General features: G+C 47.3%; 1 protein-coding gene across 2 annotated transcripts in view; it reads right to left on the reverse strand.

Moving 5' to 3' along the window:
• Positions 1-5,430: 5,430 nt before the first annotated feature.
• Positions 5,431-25,137, reverse strand: part of LOC134968573 (transmembrane protein 9B-like) — a 40,136-nt gene continuing 20,429 nt past the window's right edge. The window contains exons 3-5 of one of the 2 annotated variants that reach the window (XM_063944063.1): positions 23,398-23,506; positions 15,966-16,100; positions 5,431-7,112 (exon numbers count right to left, since the gene is read on the reverse strand). In XM_063944063.1, the coding sequence (XP_063800133.1) occupies positions 6,957-7,112; positions 15,966-16,100; positions 23,398-23,506 (400 nt within the window). In that variant the 3' untranslated portion in view covers positions 5,431-6,956. Of the gene's footprint in view, positions 7,116-15,965; positions 16,101-23,397; positions 23,507-25,137 lie in introns of both variants that reach the window. The other variant, XM_063944062.1, reaches the window with a different exon arrangement.

Consider the following 25,137-nt stretch of genomic DNA (forward strand, 5'->3'; position numbering starts at 1 on the left):
AGCGTAGAAGGAGGTAACAGGGAGAGAGGGAAGAGCGTAGGAGGAGGGTAAAAGGGAGAGAGGGAAGAGCGTAGGAGGAGGGTAAAAGGGAGAGAGGGAAGAGCGTAGGAGGAGGGTAAAAGGGAGAGAGGGAAGAGCGTAGGAGGAGGGTAAAAGGGAGAGAGGGAAGAGCATAGGAGGAGGGTAAAAGGAAAGAGAGGGAAAAGCGTAGGAGGAGGTTACAGGGAGAAAAGGAAGAGCGTAGGAGGAGGTTACAGAGAGAGGGAAGAGCGTAGGAGTAGAGGTTAAAGGGAGAGCGGGAAGAGAGGTTAAAGGAGGAGAGGGAAGAGCGTAGGAGGAGAGATTAAAGGGAGAGAGGGAAGAGCGTAGGAGGAGAGGTTAAAGGGAGAGAGGGAAAAGCGTAGGAGGAGAGGTTAAAGGGAGAGAGGGAAGAGTGTAGGAGGAGGATAAAGGGAGAGAGGGAAGAATGTAGGATGCGAATATAGGAGGAGAAAGAAAAGAGCGTTGGAGGAGTGTAAAAGAAGAATGGGAACAGCATAGGAGATGGGTTAAAGGAGAGACGGAAGAGCGTAGGATAATTGTAAAGGGAGAGAGGGAAGAATGTAGGATGAGCATTTAGGGGGAGAGGGAAGAGTGTAGGATGAGTATAAAAGGAGAAAGGGTGGAACGTAGAATGAGGGTAAATAGACAGAAGAGCCTAGGATGAACATATGTGGGGAGAGGGAAGAGCATAGGAGGAGGGTAAAGGGAGAGAGGGAAAGGAGTAGGATGAAAGTAAAGGGGGAGAAAGAGCGTAGGATGAAAGTAGGGGGAGAAGGAAAAGCGTAGGATGAAAGTAAAGGGGGAAAGGATGAAAGTATAAGGGGTAGGAAGAGGGTAAAGGGAAAATGTAGGATGAGCATAAAGGGGGAGAGGGAAGAGTTTAGGATGAACATATAAGGGGAGAGGGAAAAGCATAGGGGGAGGGTCAAGGGAGAGAGGGAAGAGCATAGGATGAAAGTAAAGGGGGAGAGGGATGAACGTAGGATGAAAGTAAAGGTAGAGAGGGAAGAGCTTAGGATGAACCTATAAGGGGAGAGGTAAAAGCATAGGAGAAGGGTAAAGGGAGAGAGGGAAGAGCATAGGATGAAAGTAAAGGGAGGGAGGGAAGATAGTAGGATTAAGGGAGAGGGGAAAAAGTAGAAAGGGAAAGAGAAGAATGGTAGTTAAAAATAAAGGGAGAAGAGAAATGAGTGTAGGATAAAAGTATAGGGGGTCAGGGAAGAGCGTAGGATGCAAGTATAAGGTGTAGGTGAGGGTAAAGGGAGAGAGGTAAAAGTGTAGGATGAGCATAAAGGGAGAGAGGGAAGAGCATAAGAAGAGGGTAAAAGGGAGAGAGGGAAAAGCGTAGGAGGAGGATAAAAGGGAAGAGCATAGGAGGAGGGTAAAAGGGAGAGGGTAAAGCGTAGGAGGAGGGTAAAAGGGAAGAGCGTAGGAGGAGGTTAAAGGGAGAGAGGGAAGAGCGTAGGAGGAGAGGTTAAAGGGAGAGAGGGAAGAGCGTAGGAGGAGAGGTTAAAGGGAGAGAGGGAAGAGCGTAGGAGGAGAGGTTAAAGGGAGAGAGGAAAGAGCGTAGGAGTATAAAGGGAGAGAGGGAAGAGCGTAGAAGGAGGATAAAGGGAGAGAGGGAAGAATGTAGGATGTGAATATAGGAGGAGAAAGAAAAGAGCGTTGCAGGAGTGTAAAAGAAGAATGGGAACAGCATAGGAGACGGGTTAAAGGAAGAGAGGGAAGAGCGTAGGATAAACGTAAAGGGAGAGAGGGAAGAGTGTAGGATGAGCGTTTAGGGGGAGAGGCAAGAGTGTAGGATGAGTGTAAAAGGAGACAGGGTGGAACGTAGAATGAGGGTAAATAGAGAATCAGAAGAGCGTAGGATGAACATATAGGGGGAGAGGGAAGAGCATAGGAGGAGGGTTAAGGGAGAGAGGGAAAAGCGTAGGAGGAGGGTAAAAGGGAGAAAGGGAAGAGCATAGGAGGAGGTTACAGGGAGAGAGGGAAGAGCGTAGGAGGAGAGGTTAAAGGGAGAGAGGGATGAGCGTAGGAGGAGGATAAAGGGAGAGAGGGAAGAGCGTAGGAGGAGAGGTTAAAGGGAGAGAGGAGGAGGATAAAGGGAGAGAGGGAAGAGCGTAGGAGGAGAGGTTAAAGGGAGAGAGGGAAGAGCGTAGGAGGATAAAGGGAGAGAGGGAAGAGCGTAGGAGGAGGATAAAGGGAGAGAGGGAAGAATGTAGGATGTGAATATAGGAGGAGAGAGAAAAGAGCGTTGGAGAAGTGTAAAAGAAGAATGGGAACAGCATAGGAGACGGGTTAAAGGGAGAGAGGGAAGAGCGTAGGATAAACGTAAAGGGAGAGAGGGAAGAGTGTAGGATGACTGTAAAAGTAGACAGGGTGGAACGTAGAATGAGGGTAAATAGAGAGACAGAAGAGCGTAGGATGAACATATAGGGGGAGAGGGAAAAGCATAGGAGGAGGGTAAAGGGAGAGAGGGAAGGGAGAAGGATGAAAGTAAAGGGGGAGAAGGAAGAGCGTAGGATGAAAGTAAAGGGGGAAAGGATGAAAGCATAGGGGGTAGGAAGAGGGTAAAGGGAAAATGTAGGATGAGCATAAAGGGGGAGAGGGAAGAGTTTAGGATGAACCTATAAGGGGAGAGGGAAAGCATAGGAGAAGGGTCAAGGGAGAGAGGGAAGAGCATAGGATGAAAGTAAAGGAGGAGAGGGATGAGCGTAGGATGAAAGAAAAGGTAGGGAGGGAAGAGCTTAGGATGAACCTATAAGGGGAGAGGGAAAAGCATAGGAGAAGGGTAAAGGGAGAGAGGGAAGAGCATAGGATGAAAGTAAAGGGAGGGAGAGAAGATAATAGGATTAAGGGAGAGGGGAAAAAGTAGAAAGGGAAAGAGAAGAATGGTAGCTAAAAATAAAGGGAGAAATGAGTGTAGGATAAAAGTATAGGGGGACAGGGAAGAGCGTAGGATGCAAGTATAAGGTGTAGGTGAGGGTAAAGGGAGAGAGGTAAAAGTGTAGGATGAGCATAAAGGGGGAGAGGGAAGAGTGTTGGATGTATATAGTGGGAGAGAGAAGCATAGGGTGAACGTAGAGAGAGAGAGGGAAGAGTGTAGGATGCAAGTATAAGGTGTAGATGAGGGTAAAGGGAGAGAGGTTAAAGTGTAGGATGTTTGTAAAGGGGGAGAGTGTAGGATGAACATATAGGGGTAGAGGAAAGCATAGGGTGAACGTAAAGGGAGAGAGGGAAGAGTGTAGGATGAAATTAAAGGGAGACAGGTAAGAGTGTAGAATGAACGTAAAGGGGGAAAGAGAAGAGCGTTGTCATCTCGTTGGTCGAGTTGCAATGGTCAAAATCCTGACAGTCAGCATCCCACACGTAAGTATGTGAGGAGGGTTAGGATGGGGGACGGTTTAGGGTTAGGCACTAGGTGGGGGGTTAGGCTGCAGGTAGGTAGGGTTAGGGGGAGAGTAAGGGGTAGGGTTAACCTATTTACCAATTTTGATGGGATTCTTGCCATCGGGATGCCGCTGTCAGCATTCTGGCTTCCCGCAACTTGACTGTCAGGATCCCGTACCCAACCCGATGAAAGTATAGGCAGAGTGGGAAAAGCATAGGATGATCGCAAAGGAAAAGAGGGAAGAGCGCAGTATAAAAATAAAGGGAGAGAGGGAAAACTGTAGGATCAAGGGAGAGGGGGAAAAGTAGAAAGGGAAAGAGAAGAATGGTGGATGAAAATAAAGTGAGAACCGCACAGTCGAGGATGAAAATAAAGGGAGAGGCCTGAGAATGTACAAAATGAAGGACAGGAGAAGATTGGAGGAGGATGAAAGTAAACAGCAGTATACAGTCTGCTGGGAAAGAGAAAAACCTGTTGTACAAATTAAATATCCGAAAAACTATTCTGACAACCGTTAGACATATGTAGGTATAGAAAATGTTAAACCACTTTGGCGCTTGACTAGGTTGGACATGACCAACTAAGCAACAAAAGGGAATATTTGGAGGTACCTGTCCTGACACATGTAGCAATAAAGAAGACAGGGCAACCACTTTCTCAGCAGTGGCGAGATTGGTATATACCAGAGTACAGCTGGAAGGAAAGAGAATCTAAGGCTGCGGGGAGATCGAACCATGAATGGACAAGACCAGGCAGGAAGAAGAGAGAGCGGTGGGGAGCACAGGGCTTGGTAAGTGATAGAATATCACTGCTGTAACTGATCTTCTTACCTGGACCTGGCGGTAAATGATACTTCATGTATTCAGCTGAGCAATTTATACAGGCTGGGACAATGCGCTAAGTTGTGTACACACAAAGAAACGCGGGGATTGTGTCTCCTAATTCCATAAGTGTGATCAGCAAATAGTACTAAACAAATATAAAAACAAGACGGACAAAGAGACTGTCCTGCAGCTGTATTGCTATCAATACGGTTATTTTAAAATAATAAAGGGGGTAAAAGGAGCTGTATATGGTCTGCAGATCGGAGCGCCCCACCACATCAGCTCACCTCCCTGCAGCAATCCAACTCTCTGTGACTAGAGGACATCCCCCCACCCCACTTACTGCCATACAGAAAGTGTGAGCAGACACGTCAATTCAGCAGCTGCAATACTCTCTGTTGTGGCCATCATAATCCCTACAATGAATCAGGATGGCAACACCCCGTACTGGTATAGATGTATTTTGGGGTTAGAGAGATCTCCCAGAAAGTTTTGCCGGAAACTAGGCAGAAATATATAATTCATCACCTAGAGCGCATTCCTGTGCCGAAAACAAAACTTACCGCTGGAGTACAGAACTGTACATTAAATAATGCAAACCCCCTTCAGAAGTATTTAGGTAAGCATTTACAAATCAAGATAAAAGGGAACCTGATGACGGGGAGGAAGGATTTATTCTATGCAGATCAAGCTTCCTGTCTGCTCGCTCACTGCAGGAAAAATGCACAAAGTGGGCAATAATACGGACCAAGGATGTGGACAGCTAGGTGCCGACACAGGAATGGTCACAGACTGAAGGTGCAATTTGCATGCGTTAAAAAATAAAAAATCTGCAATTTCTGTCAATGAAAAGCCGCAGCTATGGAAACAGATCTCTGGTCAGCAGTAGTTGTACAGTATATATTCCCAGGTTGCACCAGGTATACGTCACACATAGCCATCTACTCATTCACGATTAGGCTTCAATAAAACTTCAAATACTTCTCCAACACAACTGAATCATTTCATAACCATGGAACATGTATAGCGTATGCCCAGGAAAGCACCAATTAGCATAATTCGAGACATGATGTGCCACACAAGCGGGTGTTGCGATCACGCTGTAACAGGCCGTAGCCTAGTGTCCACACAACGCAAGACACATCCGTACTACAGAAGAGCCCAGAGACGTAACACAGTTCATCAGTTTTTATTCAGTCTTATATACAAAATTCTCAACAGCTAAAACGTCATCTACAAACAGCATCTGTGGAAGGAGAGCGGGGAAATGGCAGGTGCTATACGCAGTGAGACGGACATCCTCTGCTATCACAGCACACTCTCTACAGCAACCAGACTCATCCACATACAGTAGGTGCTGGTGTCTGTCTACATCAGTGATAGGGAACCTTTGGCACTTCAGCAGCTGTTATTGAACTACACATCCCAGCATGCCCTGCTGCATTTTTATCATGGTCAAATAGCAAAACTGTAGCAAGGCATGTTGGGATGTGTAGTTCAACAACAGCTGGAGTGCCAAAGGTTCCCCAATCACTGGTCTACATAATCAGAATTGTGATTTATACAGGTCCTCCCGTAGCTCCCTCCATTACAGAGGGCTCTACACATAGGATCCCTCCCCAACCAGCAGATCTGATCTCAGAAGCGGGGAGATGGGTGTGACCTTATGAAGTGGGTGTGGCCTGGGCAGGTTGGGCGTGATTTGTGTGGAGCGGACGCGTGGCCAGACTTTCTCTATGGATTATATACAAGACATCAATCCTTTCGTCCTCTCAGGATTTGACAGCCAGAGAATAGAGTGCCTGGCAGAGATGTTTTATATAATATACAAACTACATTAATATATTTATAAACTCCAGTTATTAATACCAGGATACTCAGTGCTTCATAACAGAAATACATTACATTATACAACCGCCGACTGGAAAAAAGACCGCGGCCACTGATCTGTATATTACACCTCAGCCTGGGGCTTGTCTGTTATAAGATCTCAGAGACAACCTTATAATTTACAGATGGGGGAACATAAAAAATATATTATATTTATGCACGGATACACGCGTCCATCAGCAATACTGTAACCACTTACACTGCTTTATAGAGTTAAAACTGGTGACAGGGCCATCACTATTTTGGCCTCTAGTACTAGGGACAGCATTTAAATCCCAGTGTTGCCCGTTGCCGTGGGTTACAACATTCCATAATCCCTATTATGGGATGCAGCGCTAGCAATGACACCGTTACAGACTTTGTTGTACTCCGGGGACAGTGGCTTTTATTACAGAAGCAGACCCGAGCCCGGTGTCCAGTCCTATAACACTATCTCAGTGACCAGCGCAACGCCTTTAAGTAACAAGAAAGGATCAGTCATGCAGGGAATCCGCAGGCAACAGCCGGACAGTCCAATCACAGCCAGCAGACAGATCAGCAAAAAGATATTGAGGTCCTTCAATTAAACTTTGTTAATTAATTAAGATATAGGAATCACGTGAAATAAGACTGCGATACAAAAAAAAAATCAACACAGGAACTATATACACAGGATAACATCCGCAGTGGGGAGAAAATAATATATTAATCATTTTCTTAGGAGCATCCAGCTCCTCATCACCCGTGAATCAGCGTTTAACACGGGTTCCTTGGAGAGATGTCAGCATCTTAAGTACTGAGCCTTCCTCTACCAGCTGCCGCCTCTCCGCTTAGCTCAGTACAACGTGGCGGTCAAAGACGGACTTGCGCTGTTCTTGCACCTGTAGCTTCCAGCGCTGCTGGGCGTACTCCACTTTGTTTAATACATTGGCGCGGCTCCTGGAACGTGCCAGCACTTCATGGGCGTTGGCGAAAGGCTGCTGATCCTGCTGGTGAAAAACATTTACAATTAGCATCAAACGCTGACAACGTTTCACTCACTTTCAGCTGTACTGCCTCGGAAATGAAAATCAATATCCAGGTGCGGCCAATCGGATGTCAGCTTTTATTGGTCTGCTAGTTTTGCCCTAGACTGTTTAAACATCAGCATTGTGGGTTGCCAGTACCAAATCCAAAATACAAGTTGCTGTATATGAAGAAGCTTCCAATACACTACACCTGTCGCTCTGTGGTGTTACTCAGATCCTGTCAATGTCTGGAAAGTTTACGTATTGTAATGTTATTGTACTTGTGTTTGAGGTTTAGTGGTGGTTTACAGATAGACAGAACAGATGGACGGTAACATGGAGTAGATGAAGATTCCAGTAATAATTACAGTAGAGAGAGATTAATGTAAAACACATTGGGAGAGGCCAGGGCCCCGCCCCGCACACTTGGAAGGTAACGGTAGTTTGTGGAAACAGGGAAAGAGTTCTGCATTACACCAATCACATCCTCCATTCATACAGCTGTTTCAGGGCACTGAGTCGAGCACAGAGCCCAGATCTGCAATTTATTAGTATTTATACTACATCGCAAGTAAAACTATTACTATACAACCATCCACACTCAGCACCTCTCACAGTCCTGCCGTTTTCATCTCAAAAACATTTCCAGTATCAGATCCTCTCACCCAGGACGCTACTAAGACCCTCATCCACTCACTGGTCACCTGCAGACTGGACTTTTGTAATCTCATCCTATCTGACCTCCCTGACTACCGCCTCTCTCCACTCCAATCTATCCTCATTCTCCTGCCCGGCGCATCTTCCTCACCAAACGCACTACGTCCACCTCACCTCTCTTACAAGACCTTCACTGGCTTCCCTTCCCTTTCAGAAGCCAATTCAAGCTTCTCACACTCACTTACAAAAGCCCTCACCCACTCCTCTCCCATCTACATCTCTGACCTTATCTCCCTTTACTCTCCCACCCGTCCTCTTCTCTCTGCTAATGCACGCTGACTATCCTGCCTACTGATTACTTCCTCCCACTCCTACCTCCAAGATTTTTCACGTGCTGCTCCCTTTCTCTGGAATTCTTTACCTCTCCCTCTCAGACTCTCCACCTCGCTAAAAAACTTCAAACGGGCTCTCAAGACCCACTTCTTAATCAAACCCAGCCGTCTCTCATCCTACCCTCGCTCCACGCTCTCTATGTACCCCATCTGTGTCACCCCTGTCTGTCTGCCCATGCCCTTTAGAATGTAAGCTCACACGGCCAGGGCTCTCTTCCTTCATGTGCTTTTGCTTCTCTTACTTCTCCATACATCCGTCAACAGCACCAAATCCCGCGGCTTTCTGCCACCCCAATACTTATGTTACTGTCGTCTGCTGATACTGATATGTTTATGTACCCCGTACTTGTTCTATACTGTCTTGCATTGTAAGTCACTGTTGTATTGTTTTGCTTATTAGTTTATGTACTCTGTAATTGGGCGCTGCGGATAATAGGATAATAATAACCAACTGAATGATATAAAGGTGTTCATACATAATCTGACTAGCATGGTATCTATCCATTGCTTTACTAAAAATAAGAATTTACTTACCGATAATTCTATTTCTCGGAGTCCGTAGTGGATGCTGGGGTTCCTGAAAGGACCATGGGGAATAGCGGCTCCGCAGGAGACAGGGCACAAAAGTAAAGCTTTCCGATCAGGTGGTGTGCACTGGCTCCTCCCCCTATGACCCTCCTCCAAGCCAGTTAGGTACTGTGCCCGGACGAGCGTACATAATAAGGGAGGAATTTTGAATCCCGGGTAAGACTCATACCAGCCACACCAATCACACCGTACAACTTGTGATCTAAACCCAGTTAACAGTATGATAACAGCGGAGCCTCTGAAAAGATGGCTCACAACAATAATAACCCGATTTTTGTAACTATGTACAAGTATTGCAGATAATCCGCACTTGGGATGGGCGCCCAGCATCCACTACGGACTCCGAGAAATAGAATTATCGGTAAGTAAATTCTTATTTTCTCTATCGTCCTAGTGGATGCTGGGGTTCCTGAAAGGACCATGGGGATTATACCAAAGCTCCCAAACGGGCGGGAGAGTGCGGATGACTCTGCAGCACCGAATGAGAGAACTCCAGGTCCTCCTTAGCCAGGGTATCAAATTTGTAGGATTTTACAAACGTGTTTGCCCCTGACTAAATAACCGCTCGGCAAAGTTGTAAAGCCGAGACCCCTCGGGCAGCCGCCCAAGATGAGCCCACCTTCCTTGTGGAATGGGCATTTACATATTTTGGCTGTGGCAGGCCTGCCACAGAATGTGCAAGCTGAATTGTATTACACATCCAACTAGCAATAGTCTGCTTAAAAGCAAGAGCACCCAGTTTGTTGGGTGCATACAGGATAACAGCAAGTCAGTTTTCCTGACTCCAGCCGTCCTGGAACCTATATTTTCAGGGCCCTGACAACATCTAGCAACTTGGAGTCCTCCAAGTCCCTAGTAGGTGCAAGGCACCACAATAAGCTGGTTCAGGTGAAACACTGACACCACCTTAGGGAGAGAACTGGGGACGAGTCCGCAGCTCTGCCCTGTCCGAATGGACAAACAAATATGGGCTTTTTTGAGAAAAAAACCACCAATTTGACACTCGCCTGGTCCAGGCCAGGGCCAAGAACATGGTCACTTTTCATGTGAGATGCTTCAAATCCACAGATTTGACTGGTTTTAAACCAATGTGATTTGAAGAATCCCAGAACTACGTTGAGATCCCACAGTGCCACTGGAGGCACAAAAGAGGGTTGTATATGCAATACTCCCTTGACAAAGTTCTGGACTTCAGGAACTGAAGCCAATTCTTTCTGGAAGAAAATTGACAGGGCCGAAATTTGAACCTTAATGGACCCCAATTTGAGGCCCATAGACACTCCTGTTTGCAGGAAATGCAGGAATCGACCGAGTTGAAATTTCTTTGTGGGGCCTTCCTGGCCTCACACCACGCAACATATTTTCGCCACATGTGGTGATAATGTTGTGCGGTCACCTCCTTTCTGGCTTTGACCAGGGTAGGAATGACCTCTTCCGGAATGCCTTTTTCCCTTAGGATCCGGCGTTCCACCGCCATGCCAACAAACGCAGCTGCGGTAAGTCTTGGAACAGACATGGTACTTGCTGAAGCAAGTCCCTTCTTAGCGGCAGAGGCCATAAGACCTCTGTAAACATCTCTTGAAGTTCCGGGTACCAAGTCCTTCTTGGCCAATCCGGAGCCATGAGTATAGTTCTTACTCCTCTACGTCTTATAATTCTCAGCACCTTAGGTATGAGAAGCAGAGGAGGGAACACATACACCGACTGGTACACCCACGGTGTTACCAGAACGTCCACAGCTATTGCCTGAGGGTCTCTTGACCTGGCGCAATACCTGTCCCGTTTTTTGTTCAGACGGGACGCCATCATGTCCACCTTTGGTATTTCCCAACGGTTTACAATCATGTGGAAAAAACTTCCCGATGAAGTTTCCACTCTCCCGGGTGGAGGTCGTGCCTGCTGAGGAAGTCTGCTTCCCAGTTTCCATTCCCGGGATGAAACACTGCTGACAGTGCTATCACATGATTTTCCGCCCAGCGAAAAGTCCTTGCAGTTTTTGCCATTGCCCTCCTGCTTCTTGTGTCGCCCTGTCTGTTTACGTGGGCGACTGCCGTGATGTTTTTCCCACTGGATCAATACCGGCTGACCTTGAAGCAGAGGTCTTGCTAAGCTTAGAGCATTATAAATTTACCCTTAGCTCCAGTATATTTATGTGGAGAAAAGTCTCCAGACTTGATCACACTCCCTGGAAATTTTTTCCTTGTGTGACTGCTCCCCAGCCTCTCGGGCTGGGCTCCGTGGTCACCAGCATCCAATCCTGAATGCCGAATCTGCGGCCCTCTAGAAGATGAGCACTCTATAACCACCACAGGAGAGACACCCTTGTCCTTGGATATAGGGTTATCCGCTGATGCATCTGAAGATGCGATCCGGACCATTTGTCCAGCAGATCCCACTGAAAAGTTCTTGCGTGAAATCTGCCGAATGGAATTGCTTCGTAGGAAGCCACCATTTTCTACCAGGACCCTTGTGCAATGATGCACTGTTTTTAGGAGGTTCCTGACTAGCTCGGATAACTCCCTGGCTTTCTCTTTCGGGAGAAACACCTTTTTCTGGACTGTGTCCAGAATCATCCCTAGGCACAGCAGACATGTCGTCGGGATCAGCTGCGATTTTGGAATATTTAGAATCCACCCGTGCTGTTGTAGCAGTATCCGAGATAGTGCTACTCCTACCTCCAACTGTTCCCTGGACTATGCCCTTATCAGGAGATCGTCCAAGTAAGGGATAATTAAGACGCCTTTTCTTCGAAGAAGAATCATCATTTCGGCCATTACCTTAGTAAAGACCCGGGGTGCCGTGGACAATCCAAACGGCAGCGTCTGAAACTGATAGTGACAGTTCTGCACCACGAACCTGAGGTACCCTTAGTGAGAAGGGCAAATTTGGGACATAGAGGTAAGCATCCCTGATGTCCCGGGACACTATATAGTCCCCTTCTACCTGTTCGTTATCACTGCTCTGAGTGACTCCATCTTGATTTGAACCTTTGTAAGTGTTCAAAAAAATTTTTAGATTTAGAATAAGTCTCACTTAGCCTTCTGGCTTCAGTACCACAATATAGTGTGGAATAATACCTCTTTTCTTGTAGTAGGAGGGGTAATTTAATTATCACCTGCTGGGAATACAGCTTGTGAATTTTTTCCCATACTGCCTCCTTGTCGGAGGGAGACCTTGGTAAAGCAGACTTCAGGAGCCTGCGAAGGGGAAACGTCTCGACATTCCAATCTGTACCCCTGGGATACTACTTGTAGGATCCAGGGGTCCTGTACGGTCTCAGCGCCATGCTGAGAACTTGTCAGAAGCGGTGGAACGCTTCTGTTCCTGGGAATGGGCTGCCTGCTGCAGTCTTCTTCCCTTTCCTCTATCCCTGGGCAGATATGATCTTATAGGGACGAAAGGACTGAGGCTGAAAAGACGGTGTCTTTTTCTGCAGAGATGTGACTTAGGGTAAAAACGGTGGATTTTCCAGCAGTTGCCGTGGCCACCAGGTCCGATGGACCGACCCCAAATAACTCCTCTTCCTTTATACGGCAATACACCTTTGTGCCGTTTGGAATCTGCATCACCTGACCCCTGTCGTGTCCATAACATCTTCTGGCAGTTATGGACATCGCATTTACTCTTGATGCCAGAGTGCAAATATCCCTCTGTGCATCTCGCATATATAGAAATGCATCCTTTAAATGCTCTATAGTCAATAAAATACTGTCCCTGTCAAGGGTATCAATATTTTTAGTCAGGGAATCCGACCAAGCCACCCCAGCTCTGCACATCCAGGCTGAGGCGATCGCTGGTCGCAGTATAACACCAGTATGTGTGTATATACTTTTTATGATATTTTCCAGCCTCCTGTCAGCTGGTCCTTGAGGACGGCCCTATCTATAGACGGTACCGCCACTTGTTTTGATAAGCGTGTGAGCGCCTTATCCACCCTAAGGGGTGTTTCCCAACGCGCCCTAACTTCTGGCGGGAAAGGGTATACCGCCCATAATTTTCTATCGGGGGGAACCCACGCATCATCACACACTTTATTTAATTTATCTGATTCAGGAAAAACTATGGTAGTTTTTTCACATCCCACATAATACCCTCTTTTGTGGTACTTGTAGTATCAGAAATATGTAACACCTCCTTCATTGCCTTTAACGTGTGGCCCTAATAAGGAATACGTTTGTTTATTCACCGTCGACACTGGATTCAGTGTCCCTGTCTGTGTCTGTGTCTGTGTCGACCGACTAAAGTAAACGGGCGTTTTAAAAACCCCTGACGGTGTTTTTGAGACGTCTGGACCGGTACTAATTGTTTGTCGGCCGTCTCATGTCGTCAACCGACCTTGCAGCGTGTTGACATTATCACGTAATTCCCTAAATAAGCCATCCATTCCGGTGTCGACTCCCTAGAGAGTGACATCACCATTACAGGCAATTGCTCCGCCTCCTCACCAACATCGTCCTCCTACATGTCGACACACACGTACCGACACACAGCACACACACAGGGAATGCTCTGATAGAGGACAGGACCCACTAGCCCTTTGGAGAGACAGAGGGAGAGTTTGCCAGCACACACCAAAAACGCTATAATTATATAGGGACAACCTTATATAAGTGTTTTCCCTTATAGCATCTTTTTTATATATTTCTAACGCCAAATTAGTGCCCCCCCTCTCTGTTTTAACCCTGTTTCTGTAGTGCAGTGCAGGGGAGAGCCTGGGAGCCTTCCCTCCAGCCTTTCTGTGAGGGAAAATGGCGCTGTGTGCTGAGGAGATAGGCCCCGCCCCTTTTTCGGCGGCCTCGTCTCCCGCTCTTAACGGATTCTGGCAGGGGTTAAATATCTCCATATAGCCTCCGGAGGCTATATGTGAGGTATTTTTAGCCAAAATAGGTTTTCATTTGCCTCCCAGGGCGCCCCCCTCCCAGCGCCCTGCACCCTCAGTGACTGCCGTGTGAAGTGTGCTGAGAGGAAAATGGCGCACAGCTGCAGTGCTGTGCGCTACCTTTAGAAGACTGAGGAGTCTTCTGCCGCCGATTCTGGACCTCTTCTTATTTCAGCATCTGCAAGGGGGCCGGCGGCAAGGCTCCGGTGACCATCCAGGCTGTACCTGTGATCGTCCCTCTGGAGCTGATGTCCAGTAGCCAAGAAGCCAATCCATCCTGCACGCAGGTGAGTTCACTTCTTCTCCCCTAAGTCCCTCGTTGCAGTGATCCTGTTGCCAGCAGGACTCACTGTAAAATAAAAAACCTAAGCTAAACTTTTCTAAGCAGCTCTTTAGGAGAGCCACCTAGATTGCACCCTTCTCGGCCGGGCACAAAAATCTAACTGGCTTGGAGGAGGGTCATAGGGGGAGGAGCCAGTGCACACCACCTGATCGGAAAGCTTTACTTTTGTGCCCTGTCTCCTGCGGAGCCGCTATTCCCCATGGTCCTTTCAGGAACCCCAGCATCCACTAGGACGATAGAGAAAAGAGGATATGAGTTGCATGGTGGCGCTTCTCTATCTTGTATCACTTTCTGTGCACAACAGGGGTTCCCAAACCCAGTCCTCAAGACAGTCCAGGTTTTCAGGATATCCAGTCTTGTGCACAGATGGCATAATCAGATTGACTGAGGTACTAATTAAATCACCTTAAGCATGGATATCCTTAAAATCTGCACTGTTGGGGTGTCTTGAGGAGTAAGTTTGGGAACCACTGGGGTAAACTAAGTGTGGGAGAATATTTCTACATTATTCTTGACGGCTTCTCAGCTGCCAGCACTAGTGATAGCCCAATACAGGCCGCATGGTCACATTTCCGGAACGTTGCCCCCTTCTGGGCAGATAGCGGTGTGTCTCGGAACCCCCAGCGCATATAGGTTTATTTGCATATGACAGCATATAGAATACGCAGCACGCTACAATATTTGAGGGTGAAACATAATAATGCAATGAGAAGCATTAACACGGTGAGATTACAATCTAAATTAATTAATTCATTGATACAACGTAAGCTGTAACTAAACTCCTATATTTGTTATTTAAGTCAGCCGATGGCACCCTGTTGATCTTCAGCCGCTGTGGAACTACAAGTGCCAGCATGCATCAGGGACTGATTGTACTTCTCCCATCAGCTGGACACCTACAGGTTGCCCAGTCTAAGAGAGAGCAGCACAATATTTCTGCCTGCTAAGAAACGAGTCACAGAAAAGCCTGATCCTCCCGTCTGCCATTCTGCCTCATCCACTTATTACAATTCTATTGCAGCTAAAGAATAAAACCTCTTTACAACAAGCGACGCGCTCATCCCAGTAATTGTTTATACAACACTCAGCAGCTGACGGGGAACGGCGAGTCTCCGGCAGGTGGGATCAGGTTACCGGTTATTATAATAATCAACATGAATTAATGTGAGAGCTGAGACATGGTATGTACTAAGCGTGGCCTCATTATCATCACATGAAACACACGTCTACACTGCTTTGTAAACAGGGACTATTGTTCTGGGGAGGAAGGGGCAACTTCACTTGTTTTTATTCACCTTAATGGGTCATTAACAAAAACAGCTAGACCAGGAACTACAGTGCCAAGTTATTATACAGGAACCGAGGTCGCCTTCCCCCTATATACAGTAGTCATCTGCAAACGGATATATAGGAAAAAGTCAGTTTTAGAAAATTGCGTCAACACAACTTATCCACGAAGGGGGCGTATTTGCCCCCCTCGCAGTCTGATCTCACTCTGGAATTGCAGATTTTTGAATTTGGCTGTGAACAAAAATCCGCAAATCCAGCTGTACCGATAGCGTGCATACAGACGCACTTACTCGCGCTGTGACTGAACTTGCGTTTAATTGGATTGACCCCACTGAGTATTACACGTAAGAGAAGTACACTATTGGATAACCCACTTTCCCTACATCTTATTGTAGACTAGGAAAAGGGAAGAGAGGTTTCTTCCCCATAAAATTCCTACAGGGTGATGGTTACCCAAAAGTGGACAACTGCAGTAAGATAATAAGACGAGAATCCTGGCGATGCTACAAGTTTATTTGGTAAAAATGTTTCACAAAGTTTACTTTCTACCACATCGTATTTCTGATAAAGGCCTCCAATATTGTACAAAGATTACTACTGAAGTTTCAGATATTTTCGAGGTTTGATTCCCTGTTGGAAGACGTGAAACATATTAGAGTGGCGCCCCCTGCCCATGTACTCACCCCAACATCATCGTCATTCTGTATGAGCTGCGAGTGGCCGAAGAGACGCCTCTTGAGCATGGGCTCCACCAGCGTCAAGTACACCATATACAGGAGGAGAAGGCCCAGGATGGAGAGGTAGATGATGATGGTCACCTAAAGGGAGGGAGAATGGTTTGATATAGGAAAATATCTATTCCACACAACACATCTTCTGAGAGTCATTGGTGGGAAATTCTAGCTTCTAGCTGATCTAGTACATTCTATAAAATAGGGATTTTTGTTTACTTACCGTAAAATTTCTCTCTCTGAGTCCATCTGGGGGACGCTGCGCCATTACTTGTGGGTTAGAGGTGTGTGGTAGTGGAGTTTGGCACAGAATCTATTAAAAGCTGCCTCCTCCCCCCTCTAACCCCTCCCATCTACTTCCTGCTCAGCCATCACTCAGTTAACGTTTAGCCAAGCCAAAGGAGATAGACCCAAAAAAACAACCAAATAACCAGACAATACTACGGGAGGGATCGCAGCGTCCCCCAGATGGACTCAGAGAAAGAGATTTTACGGTAAGTAAACAAAAATCCCTATTTCTCTGTCATCCATCTGGGGGACGCTGCGCCGTTACTTGTGGGATTTCCCAAAGCAAGCTAATGAGAGGAGGGAGACGTTGACGGCATAGCAGTCTGTAAAATACGACGCCCAACAGAGGCAGTCTCCAAACCAAAAGTATGAAAACAGTAAAACTTTGTGAAAGTATGAACTGACGACCAGGTCGCCGCCCTGCACAGTTGCTCAATAGATGCACCACCGCGAACAGCCCAAGAAGCTCCAACTGCTCTAGTCGAATGAGCCCTAATTGAGTCAGGAACCGAAACATTTGAAGACACGTAAGCCTGTCTGATTGCCGAAGTTACCCAACGGGCCACAGTGTTCTTGGAGGCCGGCCAACCTCGTTTGGGAGCATCAATCAATACCAACAAGGTATCCGTACGACGGAAAGACTCCGTGCGAGACAAATAAATACGTAAGGCCCGAACAACATCCAAGAGGGCCAAATGGGAATTCTCCCCCGGAGAAGACGACGGAGTAAAAGCTGGAAGAACAATGTCCTGATTTAAATGAAATGCCGAAACAACCTTTGGCAGGAAAGAAGGTTTAGTCCGCAGAACCACCTGGTTCTCATGAAACACTAACAAGGGTGGTCCGCAAGAAAGAGCCGCCAACTCAGACACTCGCCTAGCGGAAGCAATAGCCAAAAGAAAAACAACTTTTTGTGTCAGATTACGCAGTTCCACAGATTCCAAAGGCTCAAATGGAGATTTTTGAAGGGCCGTAAGGACCAAGTTTAAATCCCATGGAGGAACCGGAGGAACAAAAGGTGGTTGAATCCGAAGTACTCCCTGAAGGAATGTTTGAACCTCAGGAATGATCGCTAGTTTCTTTTGAAAAAGAACCGACAAAGCTGAAACCTGACCCTTCAGTGAAGAAAGCCTCAGGCCCTTATCGAGGCCCTCCTGAAGGAAAGAGAGCAGGCGAGGAAGTCTAAACAAATGCGGAGTCAAGCCCCGCTTTTCGCACCAAGCAATGTAAATACGCCATACCCTATGATAAATGCCGGAAGTCACCGGCTTCCTAGCCCGAATCATCGTCTGTACAACAGAACGCGAAAGACCTTTTGCTTTTAAAATCTTGGATTCAAGAACCAAGCCGTCAAAGCCAGCCGACTTAAATCTGGGTGGCGACAAGGCCCTTGAAGAAGAAGATCTGGACGTAGGGGAAGGCGAAAGTGGTCTCCGACGACCATGCTGCGCAGAAGAGTGTACCACTGTCGGCGCGGCCAATCTGGAGCCACCAGAATTATGGCGAGACCTTCTCGCCGAATGCGTTGAAGTAGACGTGGAAGCATTGGAATTGGCGGAAACACGTACCCCAGTTGAAACTGCCATGGAGCTGTTAGTGCATCGATTAGAAATGCTTGAGGATCCTGAGTCCGCGAACCGTAGTGAGGAAGTTTCTTGTTGAGTCGAGACGCCATTAGGTCTACGTCTGGCAGTCCCCAGCGGTCCACTAGAGAGAGAGAAACACTTCCTGGTGAAGTTCCCATTCTCCCGGATGGATCGTGTGACGACTCAAAAAATCCGCTTCCCAGTTCTCGACTCCTGGAATGTGAATTGCGGATATTACGGGAACCCAACGTTCCGCCCACGTGAGAATCTTAGCGACCTCTCTCATTGCGGACCAGCTGCGAGTTCCTCTTTGTTTGTTGATGTAAGCCACTGCCGTGGCGTTGTCGGACTGCACACGAACCGGATGACCCTGTACCATGGTCTGAATCTGAAGGAGTGCGTACCGGATTGCCCTCAATTCCAGAATGTTGATCTGTAATTTTGACTCCTGACTGGTCCAGCGCCCCTGGAAGTGATAAGTCTAGAACACTGCTCCCCAACCGCTGAGGCTTGCATCCGTGATGATCATCAACCAAGACCAAACCGTGAACGGTGCTCCTTTTCTCAAATTGTGACTCTGAAGCCACCAGTGAAGCGACTGACGAGTCCTTTCCGACAAGCGGATCAACTGCAATTCGAGACGTGGATCCGGCCGAGCCCAACAGCCGAGAATCTGAGCCTGAAGAGGTCGGGCATGAAATCTGGCGTATGGAACTGCCTCGAAGGAGGATACCATTTTGCCCAACACCTGCATGCATCTGAGGACCGACACTACCGGTAAGTGTAACAGGGTCCGGATTCTGGCCTGTAGATCCTGAATCTTGTCCGTAGGAAGAAACACCTTCTGGCTGTTGGTATCGCATAAAAGTCCCAGAAAAAACATTTTCTGGGAAGGAAGTAACGACGACTTTGGAAAGTTGATTATCCACCCGAACGACTGCAGAGTTTCTGTCGTTAGACGCAGGTTCTGAGTGAGAATTTCCGCTGACGGGGCCTTGACCAACAGATCGTCCAAGTATGGAGTGATGTTGACCCCTTGACAACGGAGAACCGCGACGACATGACCCATTACCTTTGTGTAAACTCGAGGAGCCGTAGAAAGACCAAAGGGAAGAGCCTGAAATTGAAAATGCCATGGCCCGACTGCAAATCTCAGAAGAGGCTGATTACCTATCCAAATCGGGACATGTAAGTAGGCGTCTTTTATGTCTATTGAAGCCAAATATTCCCCTGGCTCCATGGCGGCGATAATTGAACGAATGGATTCCATCTTGAATTTTTGGGTTGAGAGATACGGGTTGAGGGCTTTTAGATTCAGAATGGGTCGGAACGAACCATCCGGTTTGTCCACGAGAAAAAGACCCGAGTAAAATCCCCGACCCCTCTGAGGAGAGGGCACCGGAACGATTACTCCGTTTTGTAAGAGGGTTGCTGTTGCCTGAAGAAGAGCTTGACGTCTGGAGGGATCGTCTGGGAGAGGTGTGACGAATAGCCGGAATGGGGCTGTCTCTTCGAGATCCAACATATATCCTCTGGATATGACCCCCATTACCCACCGATCCGGTTTCGACAGGAGCCACACTTCCCTGAACTGAAGTATCCGAGCCCCAACCTTCATCGATCCCTCCGGAAGACCTGAAGCGTCATGCCTCAGGCTTGTCGGCAGGCTTACTGGCCGGTCTGCGAGTAGCCTGAGATCCTCTACCTCTGAATGCCCCTCTTCGTGGAAATCTGGAGAAGGCACGAAAGGTCTGGAAACTACCGCTGCCCTGCGTACGAAAGGACCGAAACCTTGTAGGTTTCGGTTTGTGAGGAGCAGATGGAAGAAAGGGACTCTCTCCTCCAGTAGTATCCGAAATAATCTTCTTTAACTCCGATCCAAAAAGAAACTCCCCTTCAAAAGGAACTGCCGTCAAGGTCTGCTTTGAGTCCGAATCAGCATTCCAAACCCTAAGCCAAAGAGACCGTCTTGCTGATACTGTCAAGGCAGAAACCCGGGACTGTAGCGCAACAGAATCTAACAAGGCCTCACCTACATAAGTAAGTGCTTCCGAAATCTGTTCTGCTAACTGAATGGCTTCCGACGGATCGTCCGACTGCATTCCAGATATGACCTGTGCTAGCCATTCATCCACGGCCTTAAGGACCCAGGCACCCGCCAGAACTGGACGGAGAGAGACCCCTGATAAAGAAAACATAGATTTTAGTAATACTTCTATTTTCCTATCGGTAGGGTCTTTTAATGTCACGGACTGTACCGAAGGAATAACCGTAGCTTTTGCCAAATGTGAAATAGGAGCGTCTACCTTTGGGGCTGTCTCCCAAAATTATGTATCTTCCTCCGTAAAAGGGTATAGAAATTTTAATTTCTTAGGAGCCTGGAAACGAGAATCCGGTTTAAGCCAGGGTTCTTTTAAGATATCCGCAAAGTGAGAGTAAGAAGGGAAGGCAATAACCTGTCTCTTCTGTCGTTTAAAGAAGGGAGAGGAAGTCTCTGCCACTGCCGCATCCTGAATATTAAGAGTCTGACGAATGGCTTCTATTAGTAATCTAACACCTGAACTAGTAGAAAGCTCCTCATCTTCCCAAGTCGAAACTTCTTCCCATTCAGGATCTACCTCCCCTTCCTCCAATGGAGATGTCAGAGAATCTGACTCCTCTACCGGAAAAGCTATAGTGGGTAACGGCTGCGGTCGTTTAGTAGCAGCGGAACTGCTGGCAGAATTAACAAACTTATTTAAAGAATGGGTTAAATCAGTAAGACACCTGTTCATATTTTGGGCCCACAGAGGCTCCACCTGAGTCTGAGCAGATTCAGCCTCCGACCTAGACTGACGCAAATCTGAAATGGCATCCACCATGTTCTTAACCCATGGGGGCATAGACTGATCCGTGGAACTTCCCTGCTGATCTGCCACTGATGCACCAGAGCACGAAGTACAGAGGGTACCCGCGTCAGCACTACCCTTAGCCAGCTTTGAGCCACACTGTGAACAGGAAAAATAAACTACTGAGGCCGTCTTGCCCTTTGTAGCCTTGTCCGGTTTACTGGCCATCTCTATTCTAATTTTTTTAATATATATATATAAAAGCAGTAAACATGTACTATGAATCCCTAGACAAGTGACCTAGCAGTTATCTCTAGTGTCCCCAAGAAGACTAACTGCTATCTCCCACTAGGGCTAGCCCACCATATACTTGCAGTTTAGATGTGACTGTAAGAGAAAACTGTCTCTGGAAACTAGTGTTTTGTATGCGCTTGCACAGCGTCCCCCAGTCTGCAGCCGGATAAGATGGCGCCCCGGAGTCAGAGGAAGCTGCCGAACAGTGTGTGCGCGCGGCAGAGCAAGGCGGGAAGCCGTCCCTGCACTGCTGAAGTAACCGCCGCGGCCAGTCCGAAACCGGAAGTTCGGGCTCCCGCGCACCGCTACACACAGCGGTTGTCGCGGTAGCTCTGTACTGGGTCCAGGGAGTGTAAAATACTCTCCTGGACCCTCCGCTAGTCCCCTCCAAATCAGTCTCTCTCACTGTGGGGCGGAAGCTCCGATGCGGCGGGTGGCTGCTGTTAATAAAATAAGAAGGAAATTAACAGAGGGGACAGCCCAATACGGTCAGTGACAGATTGTGGCTGTCCTGTACCTTATTCTGCCGGCTTGAAGTGGATAAAGGCCCCAGTGACCCAAGTGTGGTGGCCTTTTTCTTCCAGCAGTAGCTCAGAGTGGGATGCTAAACCCACCCCAGTAGTACCTGTCTCCTGTAAACAGGGACTAGGTACACTTGAGAAAAAAACTCTTAGAGAAAAAAAAAAAAAAATCTAAGGAGAAATAAAGACTGTGTCTGTACTCCACAGGCACAAAATAAAAACTGAGTGATGGCTGAGCAGGAAGGAGATGGGAGGGATTAGAGGGGGGGGGGGGCAGCTTTTAATAGATTCTGTGCCAAACTCCACTACCACACACCTCTAACCCACAAGTAACGGCGCAGCGTCCCCCAGATGGATGACAGAGAAATGGTAGGTATAATAGACTCAGTCCTATGTGATCACTCTGCAGGCTCTGGCCCACCTCGGGGGGGGGGGGTTATTTCTGACATCTCTTAACCTGCCTTCTGCTAAACCTTCTTTCTTTACCTAACCCAGCTGCACCCCCAGCCCCCCATGACATCACGCACACTGCTTGATAATAGCCACACTCAAAGCTATTGTATTATAGTGAAATAACCTAGGGATGGCCTTCGATACCACATCCATCAAAGGTTGCCATCGATGGGTGTTTTAGCTGGAACCATCAATGGTTATAAACTATGCTATCTTATACCATCAATAGTTCCCGTTATCCAATAACTGCATATGCGCAGTAGAGGCTTTTGTTGGAGAAAGTCAGCCAGCAAAGGTTTCCTCTGCACATGTTCCCCCGGCGGCTGGTTCTGGCTTAGCTGTGCAGCGCAAACTCTAATTACTGACTAAGCTGCTGAGGCAGGGAGGAGACAGTCATGGACTCCGCCCTGAAAGGCGGATCACACACGCCCACATAGGCAGGGAAAGGCGCAAGTAGCCGCCTTCTCTGTGTATGAAGACAGTTACAGTGGGCGGGGCTGTTGAGTGACTGACAGGCAACAGCTGAGCAGCCAATGTCTTCTGCGGCTGCCGCTGGCTCTGTTGCCGGGCCTTTCACTGAAGAAGACTGTATCAGCACGCAGCAGGGCAGCGGCGGCCGCAGTGACTGTGCGTTGTGGGAACATTTAAAAAACAACAATACATTGCCATCAGCCCCTTACTCACCATCTATAGCGGAAAACCATTTGGTTCTCAACCATCGATGGTGAAAGTGTTTGTCATCGGCCATAAACCTTTGATGATTCTAAATCATCGATTGTCGATGGCCATCCCTAAAATAACCATCATGGCTCACTCAGACAGACAGGAAAGCTCATTATGGGATTACAGTGAAGTGAAGGTAAACAATGGAACTGCACTATATGGCGAGCGCTAAAAGCCAAATTACTACCCCCATCATAGAAACTAGCTATAGTTTGGTAAAAAGAACATTATACATTTATCCCTTATCATTTACAGTAGAAAAACACAGGAAAAATAACTAAAGGGTTACAGACCTTTCGATTTACTGGCTTGTACATTCCCCATGCAAGACTTTAATAAATACATTGTTTTATTTATCTGGTTTCTGTCGGTGTTTTCAAAATAGTTTTGATATCGTTTAGTCTAACTGGTTTATTTTCATTACCCTCGAAGATGACACGGATGAGAGCTACTTGTCAGATACAATTGTCTCCATAGAGCAGTTACATGTCGTATCCAAGGTCAATGAAGAATAAACAACCGTCCCTATGGTGCAGAATGACACGAGCCGTAAACGTGATCTTCCTGTGGGTGTGTGGGCCGCCATTGCTGTGCAGGTTCTAACTCTTCCTACTTATATTGCATTACCCGGCATGAACAGTTCCTTACGCTCACACAGAATGAGACCGTGCGGACACGGGGAATAACCAACCTTGATGGTGACCGAGCTCCTCTCTTCGTACTTGCACTCGCAGCGCAGGCAGTAAGCTTCCACATCCGCCCCCGGCACTGGCATGGGGTTGACCACATGGAGGCAGTCGCTGGATGGGGAGAGCAGTCACGTGTTACCATATATCATCGTACATAACGTATATACAGGCGTGATCACACTAGCGGTGTGTTGCATGTGGCAGTATTAAGGCTGGTACACTGTATATAATAGGTTGTGCTGTGTGCCTTCTCCTACATCTGCTTTAGACTGTAAGCTCTGGGGATCACCAGTCTAATCTAGTTCAATGTCAGTTCCTGCATTGTAGTAATAGTGGCATGGGGAGATTAGATGTGGGAGGGGTGGGTCCAAAATCCAAACCAAAACTGCAGTGTAATAATAAAGCTGCCGCAGCATGTGTGGGCTACATGCAAAAGCAGCCAGTATTTACTCTAGATGCAAAATACATAAATGCACCGCTTGCATGGCCCAGGTGCAAAGCTATCTGGGGTTTTTTTGCTTTGCAGATCAGCCGCCCTGTGCCCACGCTGCCAAATTCGATCTCAATTCCATTTCTCCATAACAGCATTCAAGTCATTCCCTAGAACACGCCTCTGTACCAGCTATTCACAATAGATATGTGGTCAGGTGACAGCTGTGACACAAAAAAAAGACTACAGGACCGTGACAGCCCACAGGGTACCTATATCGTCTTCAGTGGCAACAGCGTCTGTAGCATTATCCTCAAAGTAGTGCTAGCACACAATGTCAGGTCACTGGCTAGCCTACCCGCTGTACCGGTGTCTTATTGGCCGTGGCAAAATGGCTCGCCCGCTATGACTCTTCCCAGGATGCCTCATGACTGAGAGCGGAGGAATGATTCTTGATCAGACACCTCTGAAGCCGCCTGTCCATCCCAGCGTGGAACCCTGTGTGCTAGCTTAGGCCGATGTAAGTATCCAACACAAATATATCTATATAATAGATATGTGGGCGTTATAAAACCAAGATCTAAACATATACTGAGCTGATATATTGCTCGCACATCTGTCACGGTGGCGCCATCAGATGAAACTGCCATGCCGTAGGGCGGAGAAACGTTTAGTTGACTTTGAAGCAGATTTATCAAAGCTTGGAGAGAGAACGTGCCAACCATTCAGCGCCAAACTCTCATTTTTAAAATACGTCCTGTAAAATAACAGAAGTTGATTGGTTAGCACTGTTTCTGTCACCAAACTTTGATCAATCTGCCTCTTAGTGACACGCACTTGGAACGCATGCTGACGGGAATAAACCAGCATGGAGATAGGAATCACGGAACTGTTCCCTTTATTGGTCGCTGTCGTCAATGACAACATTTTATCGCAACACAGTAATGTGGAAGATTATGATATAGGGTCAGCATTCGACACCCCTACAACGTCTCAACTTGACAATTGTACTAGTACAAGATTACTCTAATGCAAATGCAGAATCTCAGAATGCAGAATTAGACACAGTTCATTTCAATACTTGGAAGAAAAAGAGCAAATTGGTGCCCGATGTGCAAACTAGCTATGGTGTGCGTTAGCTGTCCTCACTCCAGAGTGTTTACCACACACACAGTAATGCCAGCTACCAAAATGTTTTCTTTAGTGTGGGTCCAAACAAACCCAGCACTTCCCTTATGGTGAAGTGCTTGGTTTGATAAACTGTACATGTCCTTTTTAATATACAACATACGGATAGGTGGGAGTGGCAAAC

The sequence above is a fragment of the Pseudophryne corroboree genome, chromosome 11 (genome assembly GCF_028390025.1).
Source record: "Pseudophryne corroboree isolate aPseCor3 chromosome 11, aPseCor3.hap2, whole genome shotgun sequence".
Lineage (NCBI taxonomy): Eukaryota > Metazoa > Chordata > Amphibia > Anura > Myobatrachidae > Pseudophryne > Pseudophryne corroboree.